Source organism: Vicia villosa, unplaced genomic scaffold (genome assembly GCF_029867415.1).
Source record: "Vicia villosa cultivar HV-30 ecotype Madison, WI unplaced genomic scaffold, Vvil1.0 ctg.001319F_1_1, whole genome shotgun sequence".
NCBI classification, from domain to species: domain Eukaryota; kingdom Viridiplantae; phylum Streptophyta; class Magnoliopsida; order Fabales; family Fabaceae; genus Vicia; species Vicia villosa.
This window is the reverse complement of record NW_026705573.1, coordinates 149,084-175,325: the sequence shown is the minus strand read 5'-3', so window position 1 is coordinate 175,325 and position 26,242 is coordinate 149,084. Positions and strand designations below refer to the sequence as shown.

At 34.7% G+C, this 26,242-nt stretch overlaps 1 protein-coding gene across 1 annotated transcript; it reads left to right on the top strand.

The window, feature by feature from the left end:
- The first annotated feature begins 694 nt into the window (after positions 1–694).
- LOC131634587 (uncharacterized) lies at positions 695–1,612 on the top strand. The gene has a single exon (XM_058905251.1). It carries the CDS (start codon positions 695–697, stop codon positions 1,610–1,612), a length of 918 nt encoding a protein of 305 aa, XP_058761234.1.
- Positions 1,613–26,242: the final 24,630 nt, after the last annotated feature.

The window sequence follows — 26,242 nt, the reverse complement described above, 5'->3', positions numbered from 1 at the left end:
GTATACATATTTGAAAATATCTTCATCGAGACATACATAGGTTGTCTTAATCAGATACTACAAGTCATTAAAAAGAAAGGAAAGAAAAAAAAGACTAAACTCTGTAACTTTTGAACATTTCAACACTCAAATTGTCCCTTTTAAAGTTATGTGACCAAAATTAACCCATTTTACCATATACAAGACCAAGAAGTTTATTATGTCAATTTTTTTACTCATATTAAATTATTATAGTTACCTTTTTAAAATAATTAATTAGTATACTGGTAACTTTAAGCAATATATATAAGGAGGATTTAAAATATAATAATATAGTATCAAATTTATTTTTTTAATTAAGTCTCAATAGTGACTAGATATTAGAGGTATAGCATAGGAACTAGTGGCTAATACCTTAGAGGATAGAATATCCTTCTTTCTGTTTTTCCATTGGCTATATAAATGATAAGAGTTAGTTGAATGGGTAACTAACTGAAAACAATATGTAACAGAATTATCGATTGAATAATAAATCTTCATCTTCTCCATGCTTTCTGTTATCTTTCTCTTTAATTTTCCGTTCTTGTTCATCAAAGTTTGACACATTTGATATGGTATCAGTAGATTTTCTCTGCAAATCTTGCTATTGCAAGATTTGATTTTCTTTCCGCTTCCGATTCTTGTTGTCAAGCTCGTCACCTCCCTTAACATCGTCATGGAAGATCAACAGCAGAATCCCTTTTTCATTCATCATTCCGATCATCCCGCTCTTGTTTTTGTTTCGCATCTGTTGACGGAAGAGAACTATCCGTCATGGCGTCGTGCAATGATCATTGCTATTCGTGCAAAGAACAAGATTGGTTTCGTTGATGGCTCGATTCAGCAACCTCTTGGCGGTGATCCTCAATTCCAACTCTTGCAACGTAACGACAATGTCGTTGCTTCGTGGCTTTTGAACTCAGTATCAAAAGATCTCACCGCCAGCGTTATCTACGCCTCCACTGCGGCGGCAATTTGGAATGATCTCCAAGAACGATTTTTGCAGAACAACGGTCCTCGTTTGTTTCAATTACGCAAAGATTTCATCACGTGTACTCAAGGTAATCTCTCAGTTGGTGCTTACTACTCCAAGATCAAAGGACTTTGGGAGGAACTCGCTGAATTTCGCCCTATTCACCAATGTGTTTGTGGTGGTGTAAATCCTCTGATTGAACACATTGACCGTGAGTACGTTCTCACATTCTTACTTGGATTGAATGAAAGCTTCAATCTGATTCGAAGTCAAATTCTTCTAATGGATCCCTTCCCATCGGTTAGTCGAGTTTTCTCTTTGGTAATTCAAGAAGAAAAACAACGTGTTGTCAATGCTATTACCAGTGAAAACAATGAAAACCTTGCTTATGCGGTTACTGATTCTAATGGTGCGAAGATTAAAGCTGGTACGAAGGATCGTCCCTTATGTTCACAATGTGGTGTTCTTGGTCACATCAAGGACAAATGCTTCAAACTTCATGGCTATCCACCTGGATTCAAAAAGGGAAAAGGTTCAAACTCTTCACAACCTAATGCAAATGCTGTTCACACGGACATCAGGGAGGAAGACACACCCTTGAAGACAAAGCAGTATCAGTAACTCATTGCTTACATTCAAGGTCAGATGGCAAGACAATCCAGTTCAGATTCTCCATCAGGTGATTCAGCTGGTATGGTTTTCACTTCATCCCATCAAAATTCATATCCTATTAGCAATACTTGGATAGTGGACTCGGGGGCAACATCACACATTGTACACTCTTTAGAAATGTTTGATTTATATAAATCTCTATCTCACAAGTTTGTGACCTTACCAAACAATGCTAAAATTCCAGTGGCTGCTATGGGCACAGTTACTCTTAGTTCTCATCTGATTTTACAAAATGTGTTACACATTCCTCATTTTCGCATAAATCTATTGTCTGTTGGTCAGTTGTTGCAAAACCCTCATTTGTCTATTGTCTTTTCTAAGTCCGGGTTTATGATTCAGGACAGTTAGCAGGGGGAGGTGACTGGTTCGGGTGATTACACTCAAGGTCTTTACTTCCTCAAATGTGCACCTACTCATACCTCAGCTACTCTTGAGGATATACCTACTTGTAATGTTGCTAATGTTTCTTTCTCTACTTGGCATGCTAGATTAGGTCATTTGTCTGATCAAGTTTTAAAGTCTATTCATCATCAAGTTCCAAATGTATTTCCTTCAAATAAAAAGAATAATGAATTTTGCAAAATATGTCCTCTTGCTAAGTTTCATCGTTTACCCTTTATTTCACATAATAATCGTAGTCAATCACCTTTCAATTTGATTCATTCTGACGTGTGGGGTCCTTTTGCTAAACCTACATATGATGGCTATTATTACTTCTTGACTATTGTTGATGATCATACACGATACACTTGGACTCATTTGATGAAACATAAATCTGAAGCACCTATGTTGATTAAACTGTTTTTTAAGCTCATAAAAACTCAGTTCAACACTAACATAAAAGGAATCCGCAGTGATAATGCAAAGGAACTGCAACTTACTGAATTTTTGCAAGCTGAAGGTGCCATACATCATCTGTCATGTCCTCATCGACCTCAGCAAAATTTAGTTGTTGAGAGTAAACATCAACATTTACTCAATGTTGGCAGAGCTGTGTTGTTTCATTCTAAAGTGCCAATACGATTCTGGGGTGAGTGTGTCAATACCAGTGCATACTTGATCAACAGAGTCCCCTCCCCAGGATTAGACAACAAATCTCCTTTTGAACTGCTACATGGTAAGTTGCCAAACTATGAATCTCTGAGAGTTTTTTGCTGTTTGTGTTATGCATCTGCCATTCCTGCATATAGGTCAAAATTCACTCCACGTGCATCACCTTGTGTGTTTCTTGGTTATCAACATGGTGTCAAAGGCTACAAAATTCTAAACTTAGACACTAGAAAAGTCTTGGTCACTAGGGATGTAATGTTCCAAGAAAATGTGGTTCCTTTTCACTCTATTGCTGATGACACGGTATTGTCCGGTTTCTTTTCTAACACTGTGGTACCTAAAGCTATAGCGGATTCTTTCACTCCTCATGTCCAAAATCCTTTGGTTCATGTTCATGTTCAACACCCGCAGGCTGGCATGAATAATCCTATACATGATCCCCCGGATCTAACTCATGACCACACTGCTGCCTTACCTGTTGAACAAAATGTCCCGTACCAAAGACCATCTAGAGTTCATAGACCTCCCTCTTACCTTCAAGATTACCAATGCAATGTCCAATATCCAATACAACACCACTTGTCATATAAAAACCTGAAGCCAGTTTATAGACAATTTATAGGCCAAGTGTCCAATATCTATGAACCTTCCTTTTATCATCAAGTTGTCTCAAGTCCTGAATGGCGACAAGCCATGGCAGAGGAGATTGCAGCTCTTGAAGCAAATAACACTTGGTCTCTTCAAACTCTTCCACCAGGAAAGAAGGTTGTGGGTTGTAGATGGATATACAAGGTGAAATATAGATCTGATGGGTCCTTAGAAAGGTATAAGGCACGCTTGGTAGCTCGTGGATTCACACAACAAGCTGGGGTAGACTTCTTAGATACGTTTTCTCCTGTAGAAAAACTCACCACTGTCAGGAGTTTACTTTCTATTGCTGCTCAACATAAATGGAATTTCATTCAACTGGACATTAATAATGCTTTCCTAAATGGTGATCTTTCTGAAGATGTTTTTATGCAACTCCCTAAAGGTTATCCTATAAAGGGGGAGAACTTAGTTTGTAAACTCAATAAGTCTCTATATGGCTTAAGACAAGCATCCAGGCAATGGTATCAAAAATTCAGCTCCACCATTGCTTCTCTAGGATTTGAGCAATCATCAGCTGATCATTGTTTATTCTTCAGTGGTACAGCCTCGTCTTTGGTTATATTATTAGTATATGTATATGACATTGTACTTGCAGGACCTGATCTACAAAGATTGAAACAAGTTGAAAGCCTTCTTCAGCAACATTTCAAATTAAAGGTGCTGGGAGATCTACATTATTTCCTGGGTTTAGAAATTGCCACTTCACAAAAGGGGATTCACTTATGTCAGAGAAAGTACACCCTGCAGCTGCTTCAAGACACGAGTTATCTTGCTTCAAAACCTATGAGTGTGCCCTTGGATTCGACAGTATCGTTCAATGATTCTGATGGTGAACTTCTTGAAGATGCTTCTGCCTATCGAAAACTTATAGGTAAACTCATGTATTTGACAATTTTAAGGCATGATATTGCATATGCGGTCAACAAACTGCACCAATTCATGCGGCAGCCTCGTACCACAAATTTGACAGGGGTGCATCATGTCTTACCATACCTTAAGGGGACTCCGGGAAAAGGCTTACTCTTCCCAGCAAAATCTTCTTTTCGCATTACTGCCTTTGTGGTTGCTGACTGGGGCAGTTGCAAAGTAACACGCAAATCAACTACTGGTTTTTGTGTTTTCTTAGGTGAAGCATTGATTTCATGGAAATCAAAGAAACAACCTACTGTGGCTAGATCATCTGCTGAAGTAGAGTATTGGGCTCTAGCTTCCCTTACCTCTGAACTGTTACGGATCAAACCGCTTTTGCAAACTTTTGAAGTCCAATTGCAGTCTGTCATGGTGTTTTGTGATAGCATGTCAGCCATTCAGCTGGCATCGAATCCGTTGAGCCATGAAATATCCAAACATGTTGACATTGATTTCCATTTCATTCTCCAGCATGTACAAACTCAGTTCCTCAAGTTAATTCATGTCAAGTCCTCACAGCAGCTTGTCGATCCTCTCACAAAAGCTCTCTCCCGTCCACTGTATGAGCTGCTAACTTCCAAGTGGGGAATGTTTGATATATACCTTCCCACTTGAGGGGGAGTATTAGAGGTATAGCATAGTAACTAGTGGCTAATACCTTAGAGGATAGAATATCCTTCTTTCTGTTTTTCCATTGGCTATATAAATGATAAGAGTTAGTTGATTAGGTAACTAACTGAAAACAATCAGTAACAAAATTATTGATTGAATAACAAATCTTCATCTTCTCCATGCTTTCTGTTATCTTTCTCTTTAATTTTCAGTTCTTGTTCATCAAAGTTTGACACACTTGATACTAGAACCTTCAAAACCCTAAATTGATTACTAAAATAAATAATTCATGGCAATAATCTAAATGCCTAGATCACCCAAGCCTAGTCCAACCAAGATATGTTTTAAATAAATTCACATGAATTCTATCATGCAAGAGAGTAATCAAATGTACCTTATTCTTGAAGCATTCTCCCATTCTAGTATCAAATGCATAAGTTGATTGTGGTTATTCAACGTTGCTCTTATAACTATGATAGGATGATTGGAATTGAGATTGATTTCAAACGTGGAATTATGGTTATGCACTTATAGATATAATGGTTATATAAATAAAATGAAGCTAATGATAATAGATTTCCTATTTGAAACATGTAGACAAATTTATAGACAAAAATACATAATATTAATGGGTTTATAAGATTTGTCAACCGAAGAGAAAGGAGGGTTAGGAGTCAAAGACGTGAAGATCTTGAACTTGGATTTGCTTAATAAGTGGAAATGAAGGATTGTTAATGAGAAAGAGGCGGTTTGGAGCAGTATTTTAAGACATAGATATGATAATTCAGAATTAAAAGTTCTTGTTGGAGATAGTAGTGTGTTGAGTAACAAGGACTCCATTTGGTGGCGTGATTTGATTTTGTCTGATAATTCTGTAGATTTTAATGATCGTTTTGCAGGTGCTATACTGAGTAAGGTGACAAACGGTCGGGGAACCTCGTTTTGGCATTCTAAATGGTTGGGTCATCAGTCATTGAAGGATGCTTATCCGGAGGTTTTCACCGAATCGTTAAATACGAGATGTAGTGTTGAAGATGCTGGACACTGGAAGGATGTTGTTTGGCATTGGAATATTGCAGGATTAGTGGAGAATGATGGTACTGTTGTCCAGAATTTGTGTGTGGAAATAACAGACTTGCTGGATGATGTTGTTTTGGATAGGGAAGCCGATGACAATTATGTTTGGATGAAGGATGAGGAAGGTTATTTTACTGTCAAATCTTGCTACTCTTTGTTTTTTTTCTGATTCTGCAGCTTCTGTAGTCTAATGGAGTTTTCAGAGCCATAAATCACTTGTGGAATTCTGAAGCTCCTGATAAACTGGAATATTTTGGGTGGAGACTCCTTCTCGACAGGATACCATCTAAAGATCAACTCTTCAAGCACAGTACTCTTATGAACACTAATCATCTCAGATGAGAGTGTATTGCATTTGTTCAGTACGTGTTCTTTTGCGGATAATATTTGGAGAAAAGTCTATGGTTGGATTGGATCCCTCGGGGAGTTGAATTTGGAGGAGTTCAAGTCATTCTTTTTTAACTGTGAGAAAGTAAAGAATAATTTAAAGAGGAGCATCATGTCAGTTATTTGGTTAGTTTCAGTTTGAAGTTTGTGGTTATTGAGAAATAACATTATTTTTAATGATGTCAGCCCGAGCTTTGATGAGTGTATGTCAGCCATGGTGTATAAATCGTGGATTTAGCTTTCCTCTAGTTGTAAACTTGTTGATTGTAGTGATTTCTTTACTTGGAATACTCTTCCTCTTTGTTGTTTTGAGAGGTAAGAGGTGTTTTCGTGTTTGTTTGTCGGGTGGAGTAACCCTTTTACTCCCTTTAATAGATTTCTTGCCTATTAAAGAATGTTGTTAACCCTTAATTTATTCTTTCATCCAAAACATAATTTTTACATTATTCTTAACTTAATTTTAAATTTAGTCTCTCTAAATTTATTTATTGATATTAATTTGTCTAATCATTTATTGCATGGCAGATTCTTTGTGAATTTAAGGACATACTAGTATCAAATTTCATTCAATCTTTTTAAGAATAAAAATGAGGTACTAATAACTTGTTATAATAATTATTTTGGTTTATAGATGATATAATATATTTTCTTGTTAAAATTATTGTAGTATCTAATAAGTATATAAATGCATTTCCTGATGAAGATATTTTCCAATATATTTATGATTTGATTCTACTTTGAATGTAGGGAGTTAAAGCCTCATTGACAACCACAAAAAACCTTTTTCTTAGAAGGTTATGTTGTACTCTAGATTTCTCAAGGAAGTTTGTTTTAGTGATTTCGATTATACATGTCTTATTATTTTAGAATCGTTGAGAGAATATGGAGGTAAAATTTATTGGAAGATCCTTGGAAGACAAACATGTTTTTGAAGCACAGTCAAGTAATGAACCTATTCCAAATAGGGATACAGAGGATTCAAATTGAATCTCGACTGACAGACCATTCACTTTTCATCCACAAGAGCACATATCTAAAGAATATTTAGAGAAGTCCAGATGAAAAATTTATGGATTGTTATGTGAGATCTAACTTGACACCTTTGCATTCCTATTTGAAAAAGGTTCCTTACTAGAATGCGCTTCAAAAATATATTTTCTTGATAAGGAACTACCATTCATTTTGTCCTACACATTTTTATGGGCCCAAAAACATTAAGACATTCAAAATTCAATTTAGTAAAAATAATGATCTTAAAAAATTGACTTTAAATTATAAATTATAACATGCTCAATAAAAGGTTGTCTATGATTGTAATGGGACGCTAGTTCCCTATATTAACTTGAGAATCCAATCATTTATATTTAAAGATATAGTCATTAGGACAAACATTTGGTCTCTTATCAGATACTATAATTTAGTATTAAATAAAAAAAAGGTAAAACTTAAACATCAAAATAAGAAATGTAAAAATTTGTTAGAACCTCAGTTCACTACTTTAAAGAATGCATGAAAATTAGGTCTTTTGCATATCATAACTTTCACAACGAATCCATCATGCAAGTAAGAATGATAGGTCTTGATATGTTTGAATTTTCATTTATATATTTTAAGGGTTATTCTCTTTTATACTCGTCCGTAGTGATCTAAAATAATCTAATAACGTATGTCTAATTGAGAGGCAAACAATTCCCTCCAACAACTTTTTTAAAATCTTTATTTTGTGTGTGTATTTTTTTAGTGTATTCATGAGGTTATATAGATTGAATCCGATTTTCATTTTTATAGATAAAATAATATGTTAGTTTTTGATAAACAATGTAGTTTTTAATTAGAAACGACAAACGATATTTTAGAATTGCCATTATTCACTTATAAATATGTATGATATAGAAATATAAATATCACTAAAATCGAGATATCGATCCAGAAATGTGTACCTTTATGATTTTAAAATATGTGCCTTCTTAAGAACTGAACTAAGAATGTTGATGCCTTTTGATTCACAAACACTTTTTCACCCTGCAATAAGTCGTGAGACATTTAATATATAGATGGAATAATATGATAACCATAACTAATTTTGAATTAGGTGCAATAAAAAAACAACAAGCTTGGAATTTTGATAATCCACTTATATCTGTCGTGGTTATTTTGAATTAGATGCAAAAAAACAACAAACTTGAAACTTTGATAATCCACTTATATTTGTCATGGTTATATAAGTAATATGTTTTTAATTTATTATTGTATTATAGTTTTATTTAATGTATTATTATGGATTTATCTAAAATAAAAAATCCTCTTAAAAAAGAAAATAAACACATTTTCCATATATCTTCTTTTCCATTCAATTAATTTTTTTAGAATTCATGTATCTAAAATAAAAATCTAATTCTATCAATTTATTTTATTCTCAATTTAATTATTTTCCTTTTATCAAATTTAGGATAAATTTAGGATGAATGTGATGTATTTCCCTTTTCTTATGGAAGTCAATGACTGAATATAGAACTTTATTTAAAATGTATAAACGCATGGAAATCGTTTTTTTTGTTAATAATTAAATATTTATATAAATAATATATGAAATAAGAAAAATTATATTTATTATACAAAAATTTCTAAAATTTATTTTTTGAATAAATTCTTTAAAATTTTGTTGAATGTTATAAAATCTTGGTTGATAGACCACGATTTTGTAACATTCTAATTTTTTTTAAGAATTTAATATTTCCTTTCAAACTTATTTCCTTTCTAATTTCTTGAGGTACTTCTTTGTATGTTGTTGTGGATTGATATGCACCATATCTATCCACAAGAACACATATAAAAAATATCTACAGTAAACAAAACGAAATGTTTGTAGATATTGACCCGAGACCCAAATTCACCTCTAGACACCCCCTTAAGGACCACTCTTAGTTAGACATCGCTTCAAAAACATATTTGTTTTCCAAGGAACTATCGTTGCTTTTTCATTCTACATTCAGCCAACAACCCAAAAATATAAAGACAACTGTAATAAAATTCAGTAAGGCAAGTGACCATAAAATATCTAGAGAGCAACATAACCTCCCCATAAAAAGATTTTTTTTGTTGAGAATTGGGCTGTAACTCCTTACATTCAAATTATGTTGCCTTAAAGACATACTACAGGTCATTAAAAAATTAAAAAAGAGACTAATATTGATGAGTTGTTAAAATTTGAATGACTCTAATGGTTATTTTGAAAGTTATGCGGTAAAAGAAAACCCATAGTACCACATTCAAGGCCAATAAGGGAATCACGCCAATTTTTTTCATTGACATTTCAAATCAAGTATGCATAACACCAAAAATATATTAGCTATAAATTATAATCTGACAATCATCGAAACATAATTTTTTTAAAACATCTATTTATTAAAATATGAAATAATATGTTATCCAATGATCTAATAACATATGCCTAATTGAGAGGCAAACAATAAGATTTTCATGAGTCTATATAGATTAAATAAGATTTTCATTTTTATAGATAAAATAATATGTTAGTTTTTGATAAACAATGTAGTTTTTAATTAGAAGTGACAAACGATATTTTAGAATTGTCATTATTCACTTATAAATATGTAGACTATAGAAATATAAATATCACCAAAATTGATATATCGATCCAGAAATGTGTACCTTTATGATTTTAAAATATGTGTCTTCTTAAGAACTGAACTAAGAATGTTGATGCCTTTTGATTCACAAACACTTTTTCACCCTGCAATGAGTCGTGGGACATTTAATATATAAATGGAATAATATGATAACCATGATTAACTTGGATTTTGAATTAGGTGCAGAAACAAGCTTGGAATTTTGATAATCCACTTATATCTGTCATGGTTATTTTGAATTAGATGCAAAAAAACAATAAGTTTGGAACTTTGATAATCCACTTATATTTGTCATGGTTATATAAGTAACATGTTTTTAATTTATTAATATTTTATAGTTTAATTTAATGCATTATTATGGATTTATCTAAAATAAAAAATCCTCTTAAAAAAGAAAATAAACACATTTTCCATATATCTTCTTCTCAATTCAATTAATTTTTTGAATATTCATGTATCTACAATAAAAATCTAATTCTATCAATTTATTTTATTCTCAATTTAATCATTTTCCTTTTATCAAATTTAGGATGAATGTGATGTATTTCTCTTTTCTTATGGAAGTCAATGACTGGATATAGAAGTTTCTTTAAAATGTATAAGCACATGGAAATCGTTTTTTTTAACAATGAAATATTTACTTAAATAATATATGAAATAAGAAAAAATATATTTATTATACAAACATTTAAACAAAAAATTTCTAAAATTTATATTTTGAATAAGTTCTTTAAAAAAAATTTGAATGTTATAAAATCTTTGTTGATAGACCATGATTTTATAACATTCTAATTTTTTTAAAGAATTTTATATTTACTTTCAAACTTATTACCGAGACCTAACAATTATATATATATATATATATATATATATATATATATATATATATATATATATATATATATATATATATATATATATATATATATATATATAATCAAATTCTAAAATATACAAAAAAATTTAATATTTATAAAAAAACACGTGCAATGCGGTTTCAATATCTGAGACCTAGAAAAAAATTTATATGAAAAAATTAAAAATGTGTACAAATCTCAATTGAAAAGCAATATAAATTGTAAGTAATTTGGCACACATAAAAATGTGAGTAATTTGTAAGGATTTAAGGCATATTTCACAAGGGTGTGATAGGTGTGGTTAAGTTCAACTCTCCTTAAATTCGACACCCTCTTTGATTTTAAAGGGATTTTAAAGACACAATCTTTTAAAGGATATCCAACATTTTTAATCTTTTAAACACGCAATACAATTCAAATTCTCCTTTTTCATGTTATTCCTACCTTCAAATTTTTATTCTAAAACTTTGTTTTTCAGACAATCATTGATTTAGCAGATTTTATTGTACTTTATATATTTCAATCTCAGTTATTTGTATTACATCACTTTTAATTTTTTTGGCAAAATATTCTTTTTGGTCCCTTATATTAATTTCGGGGTTCATTTTGGTCCCTTAACTACAAAACGTGTCATATTGGTCCCTTAATTCTTCAAAATGTGTCATTTTAGTCCTTTTTGTCATATTAGCGACGGAAATAGCGACCGATTTTTGAGTTTTTCCGTCGCTAATGTGACAAAAAGGACTAAAATGACACCTTTTGAACAGTTAAGGGACCAATGTGACACTTTTTGAAGTTAAAGGACCAAAATGAACCCCGAAGTTAACATAATGGACCAAAAAGGGTATTTTGCCTAATTTTTTTCAGGTAGTTAATATTATGTGGAGCGCAAAAGAAAAGGAATTTCCTTGGCAAACAAACATGTTTTTGAAGCCTTGTTTAATAATGACCTTTTCCCAAGATGGGATGCACTAGAGTCAAATTGAGTGTCAAGTGATAAACCATTCACTTTTATAACTAATTTTTTGAGTGACTTCTTTGTTTTTTATTATGGATTGATATGCACCATATCAACCAACAAGAACAGAGATAAAAAATATCTACAGAAAACAAGACAGAGTGTTTGTAGATATTGACCAGAAATCTGAATTCACCTCTAGACACCCCCTTAAGGACCACTCTTAGTTAGACATCGCTTTTAAAACATATTTGTTTTCTAAGGAACTACCGTTGCTTTTTCATTCTTTGTTTGTAACGAGCTTTCAACAAATCATACCAAAGACCACCGAAGCCTTGTAAAATTCTCCACCTCCATTTATTAAGAAGAGCTAAGTTAAAATCCAAAATGTTTTTTATACCTAGCCCCCCTTTCTCAAGGGAAAGACACACCTTCTTCCAACTCACCCAATGAATCTTTCTCTTACCCTCTGAATCCCCTATAAAAAGTTTCCTTGAATACTCGTAAACTCTTTGACTACCCTCGATGGCATCTTATAGAAAGACATAGTAAAAATATAAAGAGCACAAAGAATATACTTTAAGAGGGTATTCCTACCACCAAGATTGAGAAACTGATGTTTCTAACTCGGAAGAAGTTTCTTCATTTTGTTCAAGAAAAGTGAAGTTGCAAACTTCCACCTTACAAGAAAGCGCATAAGCCACAACTTCCACAAAATTGATACTAGTATTAATACCAATCAACTTACTTTCATGATAGTTAATACCAAGGCCCGGTACTAGCTCAAAGGCCTTCAACACCAACATAATAGCCCACAAATGCTTATAAGAACCTTCTCCAACCACGTCATCCGCAAATTGAAGAATGTCTACTTGGCACCTCCCATTGATGACAAAACCACTATGTTCCCCAATATCAATAGACTTTATCACTATCCTCGTCAATCCCTCTGCTACCAAGACAAAAAGAAAAGGAGATAAGGGATCTCCTTGCCTCAACCCTTTCTACACGACAAATTCCTTTGTTGGAATACCACTTACTAACATGAACATTTTGCTTTGAAAATTAAAAGGTCCATCCATCTCCTCCAAACCGTTTCAAACCCCATTTTCTCCAACAAGAATCTTAAGAAATTCCAATTCAGTTTATCGTATGCATTTTCGAAGTCAACGTTAAATAACAAACAATTCTTAGCATAATCCACCACTTCATCAGCCACCAAAACGCCATCGAGTAATTGTCTCCCCGATACAAACGCACTTTGGCAAGAAGAAACAATAATATTAACACCCTTTTTAATCTCCCTGTCAAATGTTTAGGAACTACTTTATACTTGCAACCCACTAAGAAAATTGGTCTATAATCATCCAAAGAAATCGAGTTTGGAGATTTAGGAACCAAAGTAAAAAAAGATGAAGTAACATCCTTGGATAATAACTCACTAGAGTGAAAACAATTAAAGAAATGAATAAAATCATCTTTAAGGAAATACCATTTTTAAATGAACATAAATGTGTATCCGTTAGGTCCCGGACTCTTGGAACTCCCACAATCTCAAACCGCCTCTTTTATCTCCTCCTCTTGAAAGGGATCCTCGAGAACTAAATTCTCCTCTGAACTAATACAATTGAAAATGATCCCTTCCTATACCAAATAGAGAAGACAACCATGACCGAGAAAGCACACAGCGCAATTTTGGTGAGCCTTGGTAATAAGGTTCTTCGACAAGTATCAAAGGAGACGATAGCATCAGGGTTATGGGTGAAACTTGAAAGTTTGTACATGACCAAATCACTGGTAAATCGACCCTACTTGAAGCAAGTTTTGTATTCATTCAAGATGATTGAAAACAAAGTGTTGGCTGAGCAGTTGGATATGTTCAACAAGCTGATTCTTGATCTTGAAAATATTGATGTGAAGATTGATAATGAAGATTGTTATACCCCAAAATTTGCCCGCATCTTTTTTTTAAGAAGACTTCAATCTAAAAATTAAGAGTTTCATATAATCTTGGATTTTTATTTCTCAAATATCCTGATTTATGAATACTTGGTTTCTTAGAATTTTTCTTATACGGCATTTTGGCTCGCTGTTGAATTTATTCTTACACAAACGCCAAGTACTGTTTATTACTTCACACACGCTATTTATTTGAGATTTAATTACAGATAAATAGTACTGACGCAATTGGTACAGAATTAAATCTTTTGCAGGCGCAGAGTCTAGGGATTCAGACTGTACTGGTAACAAGTAAATTATTATTAATTTTTGTTTCCCACTAACTTGTGTACTATATTCTATTATTTTCAAAAATCTTTTCCTTTCTTTTCAAATCTCTTTCTTTCAAAATCAAATCCTAACTTTATTCTATACATCTCTCTTTTTTCCAACACTACTATACACTTTCTTTCAAAATCCTACTTCCACTCAAATTTTCCTTTTTTGTACGGAATCACTTCATTCCCCAACGTCTCTATCTTTCTTTTCACTCTATAAATACATCTCATTTTTTCCATAAAATCTCACATCAAATTCTAACTCATCTCTCAAATTTCTACTTCATATTCATTCTCTCTTCTTCCCCGGCAAAAATGGCGAAGCGGATGGAAACGTGTTTTCTTATGGTCATCACCGTCGTGGTGGTAATCATGTCCTTCTCTGTCTGCATAATCCCGAAAAATGTGGACCTGGGTTGTTTACACTCCCAATCATCTATATGTTATTATTTGTAGCATGAGTTATTAATTGTCATTCTTAAAGTTTGTCGTATCTTTTATTTTTTCATAACGTATCGTTCACTCGTCGTACTGTTCATTATAGTATGTAATATTTGTACTGTCAGTATTAAATGTCGTACTATCTGTCGTACTGTTGCTTAATTATTAAGATAATATTTTTGGGTGTTTTCTTCCAGTTAAATATTTATTTTTCTGTGCATTAAATGTCCTTCAGGGTTATTATCGGTAATTTCACTCGCATACAGTATATATTATTTATTTATTATGTCTGTGTTTTTCTAACAACTCATGTAAATAAATTTTCACCATTAACACAAATCAAAAACAACAAAAAAAAAGAAAAATTAACTTTGACTGTTGAATTTTCACTCTAACTGCTACATTAATACTTGAACAGTCAGTTGACAATCAAACCCGCTGACAGTGCAATTCTCCGTGTTTTGTACCATCAATCAAATCAATCTTTTGCATTTCAAAATTCCAAGATATTTGTTCTAGAAGTCTTCTGAATATCACATGATTAGCAGAGACTCAGCACTGCACAAAAATCAGGTACGCTTAACTGTCTCCTACACGAATAGTCCCTAACTAGGGTTTCTTGTTTTTTTCAGGAGAACAAGTTTTTTGAGACCTCAAATGGATTTCATGAACCTCCATATATCTCAAAGTACCATCATACAAATTATCAAACTTCAATTCGCTCAAACGCACAGTCAGCAGCTCAAACAGTCAACAGACGACCCGTTTGACCAAAAAAGTCAACAGACAGTCAAAAATGAATTTTTTGTCAACATCCATATTTTGTCAAAAGGTTCATCATTTGATCATTGGTTGATCATAATTCATCAAGGAGAGATCAAAAATCAACAAAACCCTAAGTTTCAAAATTAGGGTTTTCTCCTAAAAAGTCAACTGAACTTTGACTAGTCATAACTCTCTCATCCTTCATCCAAAAAATTCAAACCAAAGCTCATTTTGAAGGAAATTCAATTATCTTTCAAATGCAATTGGTCCCATGGTCATTAGATTCACCATTTGAAAAATATGAACCAAGAAATTACAGGTCATTTTCAAAGTCAACAAAAAGTGGTTTTTTGTCAAAGGCCATAACATCAAGATAACTTCTCCAAATGAAAAAAAGTTTCCAAAGTGGCTTGTAGAGGACATCTTGAGGTTTCCAAAAAGTACAAGAACTCCTTCATATGATAAAAATTGAGGGATTTATGCCTTGTTGAAGTTGGCCATTTTTTGGGAAAATGCATGAAATCAACATTGATCAAAAATGTTTTTTTTCCAAAAGGGACCAAATTTCCATGATCCAAACATGTTTCTAACAATGCTAAGGGCCTCCCATGATCAACCAAAGGCCCATAACATTTTATTTCTTTTTTTGGTTTAATTTTATTATATTTAAGATTAAATTAAAAAAAGAAATGGAAGGATAATGTTATGTAGCTTGGATATTAAGCTAAGGTCAACAAGAAACATTCAAAACTCTGCCACAAGAAGCTGGTACAGCAGAAGAGAGTGGAAAAATCAAGCCATGGTTGCTTGAATTCAAAGCTACATATATTATAATATTCAAAATTTCAACAAAATCATCAATGCTTTCTAGCTTAGTTCTTAAGCACTTTCTCTGCCTATAAATGAAGTATAATACTTCATCAAAGAAGAAGACACAAAATCAGAGCTAAACCTATGCTTGTAACACACTTGTAACACATTTGAAATTTTCAAAGAAACTTGAAATTCGAATTTTCAGTTTAAGCCATTTTTAATCCAAACTAAACATTCAAACATCATCCCTAAGCATCACTGAATCTATTCCAATTAGTTTCAAGCTTTGAAACTCAAAGAATCGAGCACTATAGCTCACGGTTTGTTCAAACCTAAATCACTTCATACCTGATCATTCAAGCATTTTTAACAAGATGTAATCATATTTTTGAATTTAGTTCATTGTTCTGATCGTTTCTGGATGGTTAATTAAAGTTTGAACATGTATCCATGAAGATACCATTTTAGGGTTCTTGAACTCTATTTTAGGGTTTTTTGTTAGAGGCAAAATTAGACCAAATTAAAGGCATGGTTGAACTCAGTAGATCATGACGAATCAAATGGACATGTCGCGAAAAATTTCAATGCATGTTTACACCTATTCGCTATTTTGCAGGGATGAGTTTCATCTATTACAGCGCTTCTAGGCAAAAAACGCTATTAAAAGTATTGGCTGGAGGTTGAAGACGAAGGCGTGGCGCCATCTGATTGGCCAGTTTGAAAAAACGCGCGTTTTGTCTTATTCTTGGATCTGATGCTTCGCTGACTAGACTATTGCCATGCGCCACGTATTCTTGTCCATCAGATCATTTTAATCCTCTCATCTAACGCTCCTTGTCTTGCAGGTTCACCATAGACCCTAGGGGTTTGCCACACATGATCATTGTTTTATATATTTTCTATTTTATTTTATTTTCTTTACAAAATTAATTTAAAATAGTTTAAAAAATCAAAAAAATATAATAAAAATATTTTTAGGTTTCTAAAATAATCTATTAATATTTTACATAAAAATATTTTATTTTTCTTAATAATTAAAATATTTTGCTTAATTAATTAGTGTATATTTATATATTTACTTTTTAATTATTTCAACCATTCAAAAAAATCAGAAAAAAATTGTTCTTTATATTAAATTTAGTTTATATATTATAGACTAATTTTGCACATATTTAGTATAATTTTCTCTTTAAGTTTTAATTATTTGTATAATTATTTGCATAATTATATATTATTTAACTTAATGGTTCTCAAATCAATTTCAAAAATTCCAAAAAAAAAAAATAGTTTTGCTTTAAAATTAATTGACAATCATTTTGAACATATTTTAAACTTAATTTTTAGGCTTAAATTTTATTTCTACCTTTTTCTCATTTTAATTAAATTAATCATGCATTAATTCTAATTAAAATCAATCATCAAAAAATCCAAAAATATTTCTTTTATTTTCTTGCAATTTAAATTCCTAGATCAAGTGTATAGGTTGTCAAATTCATGTAAATAGCGTAGTTTACATTTCCCGCACAATCGATGTAATAGCGTAGATTTACTTTCCGCATTTTACATTTCCGCATTTTAAGTTTTGTACACATAAAACTGCGTGTATGTCAAAGATAAAAATTTAAGCGTTAGGTCACTAACTTCAAAGATAAAATATTTGAATCTAAACACAATCACACTTGCACCTCTTAAGGTAATCCCTCTTTTACCCTTTTCAAAATCAAAATCAAATTCTACTGTTTCAAATGCAAAATCGAACTTTCGTTTACATCCGGTAAAAGGAGAATTTTCTAAAGGAAATAGGAAAAGACCTTATAACTTAGGGTAGACCTCCTAATTGCTTGCTCAAATCAAAACAAACAAATGTCTTATATACCGTTGTTTTTCAAAATAAAACTTTCAAAAAAGACAATACTTAGTATATATCCAAACAAGGATCATTACGAAGTTAACGTTTTTTTTAAAACATCTTTCGAAAGATAAAACACTTTGTATACATCCGCACAAGGATCATTACAAAGTCAATTTACAAAGGTATTTGAAACCACATACAAGCATTTCAAGGAAAAAGAAAAATGATTCAAAACAAGTGAGCTAAGCAATTAAGAGCCCATGGATAACCATGGATACAAAGGGTGCTAACACCTTCCCTTTGTATAATCAACCCCTTTACCCATAATTTCTTAAAGGTCTTTTTTCTGTTTCTTTTATAAACCTTTCCTTAATTTGATAAAATAAAAGTCGGTGGCGACTCTCTGATTTTCAAAAACATCAAAAGCAAAAAGAGAAGAGTCAGTTCGTGTATCTCTCCACGAGAGGTATGGTAAAAAACCGAGGGCGACAGAACTGGCGACTCTGCTGGGGACTTACTTTCTAAAAACAAAATGTTTTCAAAAGGGGTTACCTTAGAGTATAGATCACTTAGATGTTTTCAATTGCTTGGCTTGATTGCTCTATTTTTCAAAGGTTTGTTTGGGTATTTTGCTTGTGTGAAAGATTCTAACCCGAATCTCGAGATACCTTAAGTATGTGACAATAGACCAAGGAAACTGTACGGCATGTACCGATACGGTTGATCTGGTAGTCATCGTTAGTGCGACACTTTGGTTTATACTGATGTCCCTTGAAAACGATCAAGGAGTATGTTAGGCTTCCGAAATGTCATTAAACAATAATTTCTCTTAGAACCTTTAGTTGAATTTGACTCGTGGCCTATTAAGTGGCTAGCTTTGAAATTGATCTAAGTTAGTTATCCTCGAGGAATATTTTGATCGGCCGTCCGAGCGCCGTATTGAGATGTTTTCTCCAAGGATCATAGAACCCGAATACTATTCTAGGACAGGTTTTAACCAACTCAGCTTCAGTGGGGAGGGTATCACCTATGAACTTCATGCAAGCCTTTAAACCTAAGGCTTTTGTTTGATTTGTTTGTGTGTGCCACATGTTTGACATCATGACATCATAAGCATATCATTTTCTCACTAATCATTTCAAGGATCGAAGAGTTTACCTTTGTACTGTTATTGCAGGTAATGGCCCCCGCTACCAGAGATTACATCCGAATCAACATCTCAACAGTACCATCTGAACTAAAGGACTTAATATCAGAATTTCCAAGGAATGCTCAATTCACCGAAAAGCACGGTCACCTACTCCATTTGGTTACCTCAAAATTTGAAGAAGACATGATACGGGTCCTGTTCCAGTTCTTTGATCCCGAACATCATTGTTTTACCTTTCCTGATTACCAGTTAGTACCCACCTTGGAAGAGTTTTCTGAACTAATTGGATTACCTGTCCGAGATCAATTACCTTTCACTGGTTTAGAAAGGATTTCAAAACCTGAAATCATTGCTGCTGCCTTACATTTGCGGAAGTCAGAAATCGAGTCCAATTGGGAAACAAAGAGTAGAATCAAGGGTTTGCTTGCTTAATTCTTAATGGAAAAGGCTCGATTACTACTAAAAACAGAAGTTACCCAGCTTTTGAGGAGGTTGTGGCTCTTTTGATCTATGGGTTGGTTTTATTCCCTAATCCCGACCAGTTCATAAGTGTGCACATTATCAACATTTTCTTAACCCGTAACCCGGTACCTACCTTGTTGGGAGACATTCTACATTCTCTACACACTCGTACCATGAAGAAACGAGGAACTCTTATGTGCTGTGTACCACTACTGGCTAGATGGTTTATATTACACCTTCCCCGATCAGTGTTGAGAAATGAACAAAGAATGCAATGGTCTCGCAGGATTATGTCTTTGTCTCATTCAGATATCCGATGGAATAACTTCTTTCAAAGAGACATTACTATCATTGACCATTGTGGAGAGTACCCTAATGTGCCACTCCTTGGCATCAAAGGAGGCATCACTTACAATCCCTCTTTAGCTTTACTCCAATTCGGATATGCACGAAGAAACAGTCCTCATGACATGATTATCCGTGGCATTGTGTTTGATTACGAGGATGATTCCCACAGACATCGACGAAGGTTTATACATGCGCGGGGCAGTGTCTATAGAGTAGAAAGCAAAACTTTAGGGCAATGGAATTCTATTCCTATGGAACCTTACCTCAGATGGGTGCGTGCTCATGCTCAGAAGTTCATCATGCCATATCCCGCTATTCTACCTATGACTATTGAGCCAGAAGTCGAAGGAGACGAACCTCGAGTTATTCTACATCCGGACATGCCAACTGACCTGGAAGAGCTGCAGAAATCTTGTGTTCAACTAAAAGAGGAAAGAGACACCTTCAAAGCACACTGTCAAGACTATGAGAGGAAAGTATTGGAGCTCACCGGACAACTCCAAGAAGAACAGCAGATCAACACATTCCTGGGTGCAAAGAGAAAGCGTCCATGGGAGACCTAAGGGATCCTTCATTTTCTTTATTTTTCTGTTTTGTAAGCCCGAAAGAGGCAAAGAAAAAAAGAAAGAAAAAGAAAAAAAAGAAATAAATTGTTTAACTAATAAATGTTTGTTTCTCCTTTGTTTTAAACAAGTCTAAATTCCAAGATCCTTGAAAACATTGCATATGCATTTCATTCATAAACATTGCATAACAGGTTCACATGATGAGTTTCTCATCTCCTCGCTGTTTATTTCAGTTAGAAGAGATGAAATCCGAAACAAGCATCAAGAATCTCGAAGCACAAAACGCCCAAGTTCAGGTAGCAATTCTGGAATTAGCAAAGGGGCAACAAGAACTGAAAGCCCTGATAATCAAGAAGAAAAAGAAGCCCAAAGGATCTGTAGGCTTGAGTCACCTGAAAAGGAAGATCAAAATCCCAGTCAAAAGGTCCAAAAAGCCACCGATCCCTGAAATAGTCGGTGATGGTGATCAAGAAGACAATCACAGCAACCAGGGTTCTGGAGACGAACAGGATGATGACAAATACCAGCAGTTGGAAGAACGCATGAAAGCTATGGAGATACAAAAAATACCTGGTTTAGATTTCAATGATCTGGGAATCGTCTCAGATATTGTTATCCCTCCAAAGTTCAAAGTTCCTGTCTTTGCAAAATATGATGGAGTTTCTTGCCCAAAACTACATCTGAGGTCCTATGTAAGGAAGATACAACCTCATACAGCAGATAACAAATTGTGGATTCATTTCTTCCAAGAAAGTCTATCAGGTACACAACTCGAGTGGTACTACCAGCTGGAAAGTACAAAAGTTCATACCTAGGGAGATTTAGCTGCTGCTTTTTACAAACAGTATCAATATAATGCTGACCTTGCACCAACTCGTACTCAACTGCGGGGCATGTCTATGGCACCAAAAGAAAGTTTCAAAGGATATGCACAAAAGTGGAGAGATCTGGCTGGAAGGGTTCAACCACCCTTATCTGATTGCGAGTTGGTCGACATGTTCATGGGAACTTTAACTGGCCCTTTCTATAGTCATTTAATGGGAAGCTCATCATCAGGTTTCACTGACCTGATATTGATTGGAGAGCGTGTCGAAAACGGCATTCAAAATGGAAAAATTCAAATAGGCTCTTCCTCTAGTACTACAAAAAGGCTCATCAGTGGGAGAAATGAAGTCAATACAATGCACAGTCAGAAAGGTCGCAAAAATGAGCAGCATCAATCTGTAGTGGCAGTTCTGATCTCCACATCTGCACCTCAAAAAGATCAACCGCCAAAATATACGCGTCGACCAGATGCACCAAGAAGAAATTTCACCAGAATCAATATGCCAATCTCTCAAGCATTGCAGCATTTGTTAAAAGCAGATCTGATCACATTGAAAGACCCTCCAAAAAATGTCAACACTTCCTCTCCGAGTTATCGCCCCGATGCAACATGTGTGTATCATTCTAACTGTCCAGGACATGATGCAGATCACTGTTGGGCCCTGAAAAATAAAATACAAGACATGATAGATGCTGGGGAAATTGAGTTCGATCCTCCAGAAACTCCAAATGTCATCACTGCACCTATGCCGAAGCATGACAAAACCGTTAACGCTATCATAGACACTGTTTACATCTATGATGTAAGAGAATTGTCAACTCCGCTCCTTGAAGTCAAAAGAAAGCTAATCCAAGCTGGTTACTTTCCAGGTTGTGACCCTGATTGCTTTTATTGCGCACACCTACCCAATGGTTGTGAAAATCTGAGAATGGGAATTCAAAAGTGGATGGATCGCCGTATCATTATGTTTGAGAGGCTCCCTTCTATGGATGATTTATGCGAAGTCTTTTCAAACGGGATGAGAATAGAGGACGTCTCAGTGGTTTCCAACATACCATTGAAAATCCCTACCAAAGCTCCTTTCAAAATTTCTGCTACACCCAAAGTGGCATCCATCATCATTACCAGTCCAACTCCGTTTCCATACTCCTCAGACAAAGCTGTCCCGTGGAGTTATGACACTAATGTTTATGTCCATGGAGTTAAGCAAGAAACCTTAACTGAAGGGGCCATGAATTTTACTACTCCAACTGTGGATAATATTGTGGGTACTAGCAAGATTACGAGAAGCGGAAGGATCTTTTCACCAGAAATCTCCCCAAATGTTGCTACTAATCCAGTCCAGGTCCCAGTTCCTAATCAAGATATCAATGCTCGAGGCAAAGAGCCACAAGTTGAACCAGTACCGGTGGAAGTCACTATCGAAGATCCATCAAAGCAAGAAATGGAGGAAATATTGAAAATCATCTGCAAGAGTGATTACAATGTTGTCGAACAGCTGGGGCACACTGCTTTTTAAAATCTCAATGCTATCTCTGCTAAAATATTCCGAAGCTCAAGCCAAGGCCCTGATGAAGTTCCTGAAAGCTGCCTATGTACCACAAGAGATTTCAGTCGATCAATTTGAAAATTGTGTTGCCAATCTAACACTGAATAATGGTCTCGGTTTCTCTGATGTTGATCTAACCCCTACTAATAAAAATCACAATAAAGCCCTACACACCTCTATTGAATGTAATGGCACCACTCTATCTCATGTGCTGGTAGATAACGATTCCTCTTTGAACGTGTTACCAAAAACAGTACTGGAAAAGCTTGACTTCGAAGGAATTGTGTTACAACCAAGCGATGTTGTGGTAAGAGCCTTCGACGGGTCAACAAGAACAGTGTACGGAAAGGTGAAGCTCCCAATCCGAGTGGGCTCTCAGATCTTTGATTCTACCTTTTACGTAATGGAAATTCACCCAACATATTCCTGTTTACTAGGACGCCCTTGGATACATGGGGCAAATGCTGTAACTTCTACCCTACATCAGAAGTTAAAATATCCAGTAAAAGGAAAGATTGTCACAGTTTACGGCAAAGAGGAATATGTGGTTAGCCACCTGAGCAATTCCAAGTATGTTGAGTTGGATGACGAATTCATCGAAACTCCCTGCCAATCTTTTGAGGTGGTCTCTCCAGATGTCTTTACTACCAAACATATTTCTGCTACTCCTACTACAAAAATAACTCCAACTATGGCTTCTCTCAAAGATGCCAAAGCTGTGATCGAAGAAGGTGGTTGCACAGTATGGGGACAGCTCCTCGATGTACCTTACAAGTCCGATAAGCTAGGCTTGGGCTGTAACACCCCAAATCTACCCCACAATTATTAAGAGAAATCAGAGTATAAAACATCGGCGCAAGCAACAAATTTGAGGCATCACATATTCGACTTAAACAAAACTACAATTCATGCTCAAAGTACATGGATACATAACACTCATATCGGAGGAAACTCATAATTCATTGAACATCTAAATCCAAACAAATTCATCATATTGCAGCGGAATCCAAATAACAACACAATATCCAAATCTTGTATTCTTGTGAACATGGCACAATAGGCCTAAAACATGCCCACACAACATAACATCAAAGTTCAAGAAAAGATAAACAACATAAAACAAGACACAAGCAAGTATCGCAACATCCCCCCGAGTGCTACATATCAGAGCATTGACACACCGACTCGAGCTATAAGGTACACGGCTACTCCACGTCGTTACCTGCACGTTACCAACGGAGGGTAACATTCAAACATAAGGGGTGAGATATCATTCATTATAAAGAAACGTATGATAACATTCCAAGCAAGAGAAAAGATCATACATTGGTCACCACCTCTCACCATAATACTCAATACAACAATTTCAAATCACATAATCAAATAAGAAATGACAACAATGTCATCAATTCAACTATGGCAATAAATACAATTCGCAAGTGAAATTCCATACAATCACAACAAATATCTCATCATCAAGTCACCACATCAAAACCAAGTAAGACTCGAATGCAACTCACATGTGACTCAACTTATGCAAATGCATGTGGTACCATTTGGAGTAAAACTCCCACGTCTCAAGATTTGCCATTGGGCACACCGTCGCTAATTGCCATTAAGGCCACCGTCCCTTTTTACCATTAAGGCCACCGTCTCTTTATGCAATGGATGTGACTCACTAGATGCAAAATCCATACAAACACGACATTCACAAATACATCACAAATACCGACTAAGCATCATTACTTTTATAGTAATTCACCACTTCCCAATCACGTCGCTACGTTGCATCATCATCAACAACACATCACTTCACCACACAAATCATAACATCAAAAAATACATTCAAAGAAGGATTCAAAAAGGTTTAAAAGCATTCTTAGATCACATTCATCAGAAAGGTTTCAATTATAGCTTCGCATAGGTTCAAACGGCACTTAAAAAGGAGTTACGGTTCAAAAGTTACGTCATTTCAAAGTTTGGAAAAATTCTGCAAAACAGGGTTCGCGGCGCCAACAGGGTTCGCGGCGCGAACTGAGCGAATCCAAAAATCCCCAACTTTCTGCCAAGCAGTTCGCGGCGCCAACAAGGGGTCGCGGCGCGAACTGAGCAGATCCAATTTTCCCAAGTTTCTGCCAAGAGGTTCGCGGCGCGCACAGGGGTTCGCGGCGCGAACTGGCGATTTCAGAAACCCCCAAAACACAGAAACAGCATACGAAAACCCATCCCAAAACCCCCAAACTCAACCCAATCAAGTTGGAAACATCAAATATCACGAACAACCACAAAATGCATGAATAAACACGAATACAATACATATTATGGGTCTTATAACATCATAACATCTTCAATCATGCTTAGATTCATAATCTCATAGAAGTTAATCATAAACCCTAACAATCTCTATTCAACTTCTACACAATCATGGATAACAACGTACAATCAAAACCCCACCCAAAACATCATCATACATCCCTTTAGCATGAAAGAATCCCACCCTTACCTTAGGTTTTGGATTAAAGCCAACTCTATCTTCAACCTTGAGATTCTCCTCTTCTCTCCTCTATTCTCTCTTCTTTCACCAAAAGCCTCAAAATGATCTTCTAATTTCTATTTCCTCTAAAACCCTTGTTTTAGTTAAACTCTTACTATCTTAGATTACTAATGGGCTCTAATTAACACCCCTCACTTACTAATACCAACTTAGGCCCAATAATCAACAACACTCACTATCTTATATTATATACTAATAATTCCCAAATAAAACAACATAAAATCAATTAAGCATATAATTAACACATAGATCAAAATTAATTCACATAAATCACATAAATAAGGAATTAAAGAAAAACGGTCGTTACAACTCTCCCCCACTTAGAATATTTTCGTCCTCGAAAATTACCTCAATCGAATAACTCAGGATACGACTCGCGCATCTTGCTCTCCAGTTCCCACGCCATACTTTCACCGGTAGTTCCCGACCAAACCACCTTTACCAAAGCAATCTCTTTTCCTCTAAGCGCCTTCGTCTCTCGATCCTCAATTCTTATCGGCATAGTCTCCACCGTGAGATTATCCCGCACTTGTACATCATCCATATGAATTACATGCGAAGGATCAGGAATGTACTTCCGAAGTTGCGACACGTGAAACACATCATGCAAATTCGAAAGATTAGGCGGTAAGGCCACCCTATACGCCACATTACCAACCCTCTCTGAAATCTGATACGGTCCAATAAAACGAGGAGTGAGCTTCTTCAACTTCAAAGCTCGTCCTACACCGGTAACCGGCGTAACTCTCAAGAATACGTGATCACCAGCTTAGAATTCTAAATCTTTCCTCCTCTTGTCATGATAACTCTTCTGCCTACTTTGCGA

Coding starts and splice junctions, on each gene's coding strand:
- LOC131634587 (XM_058905251.1), top strand. CDS start 695: ATGGAAGATCAACAGCAGAATCCCTTTTTCATTCATCATTCCGATCAT.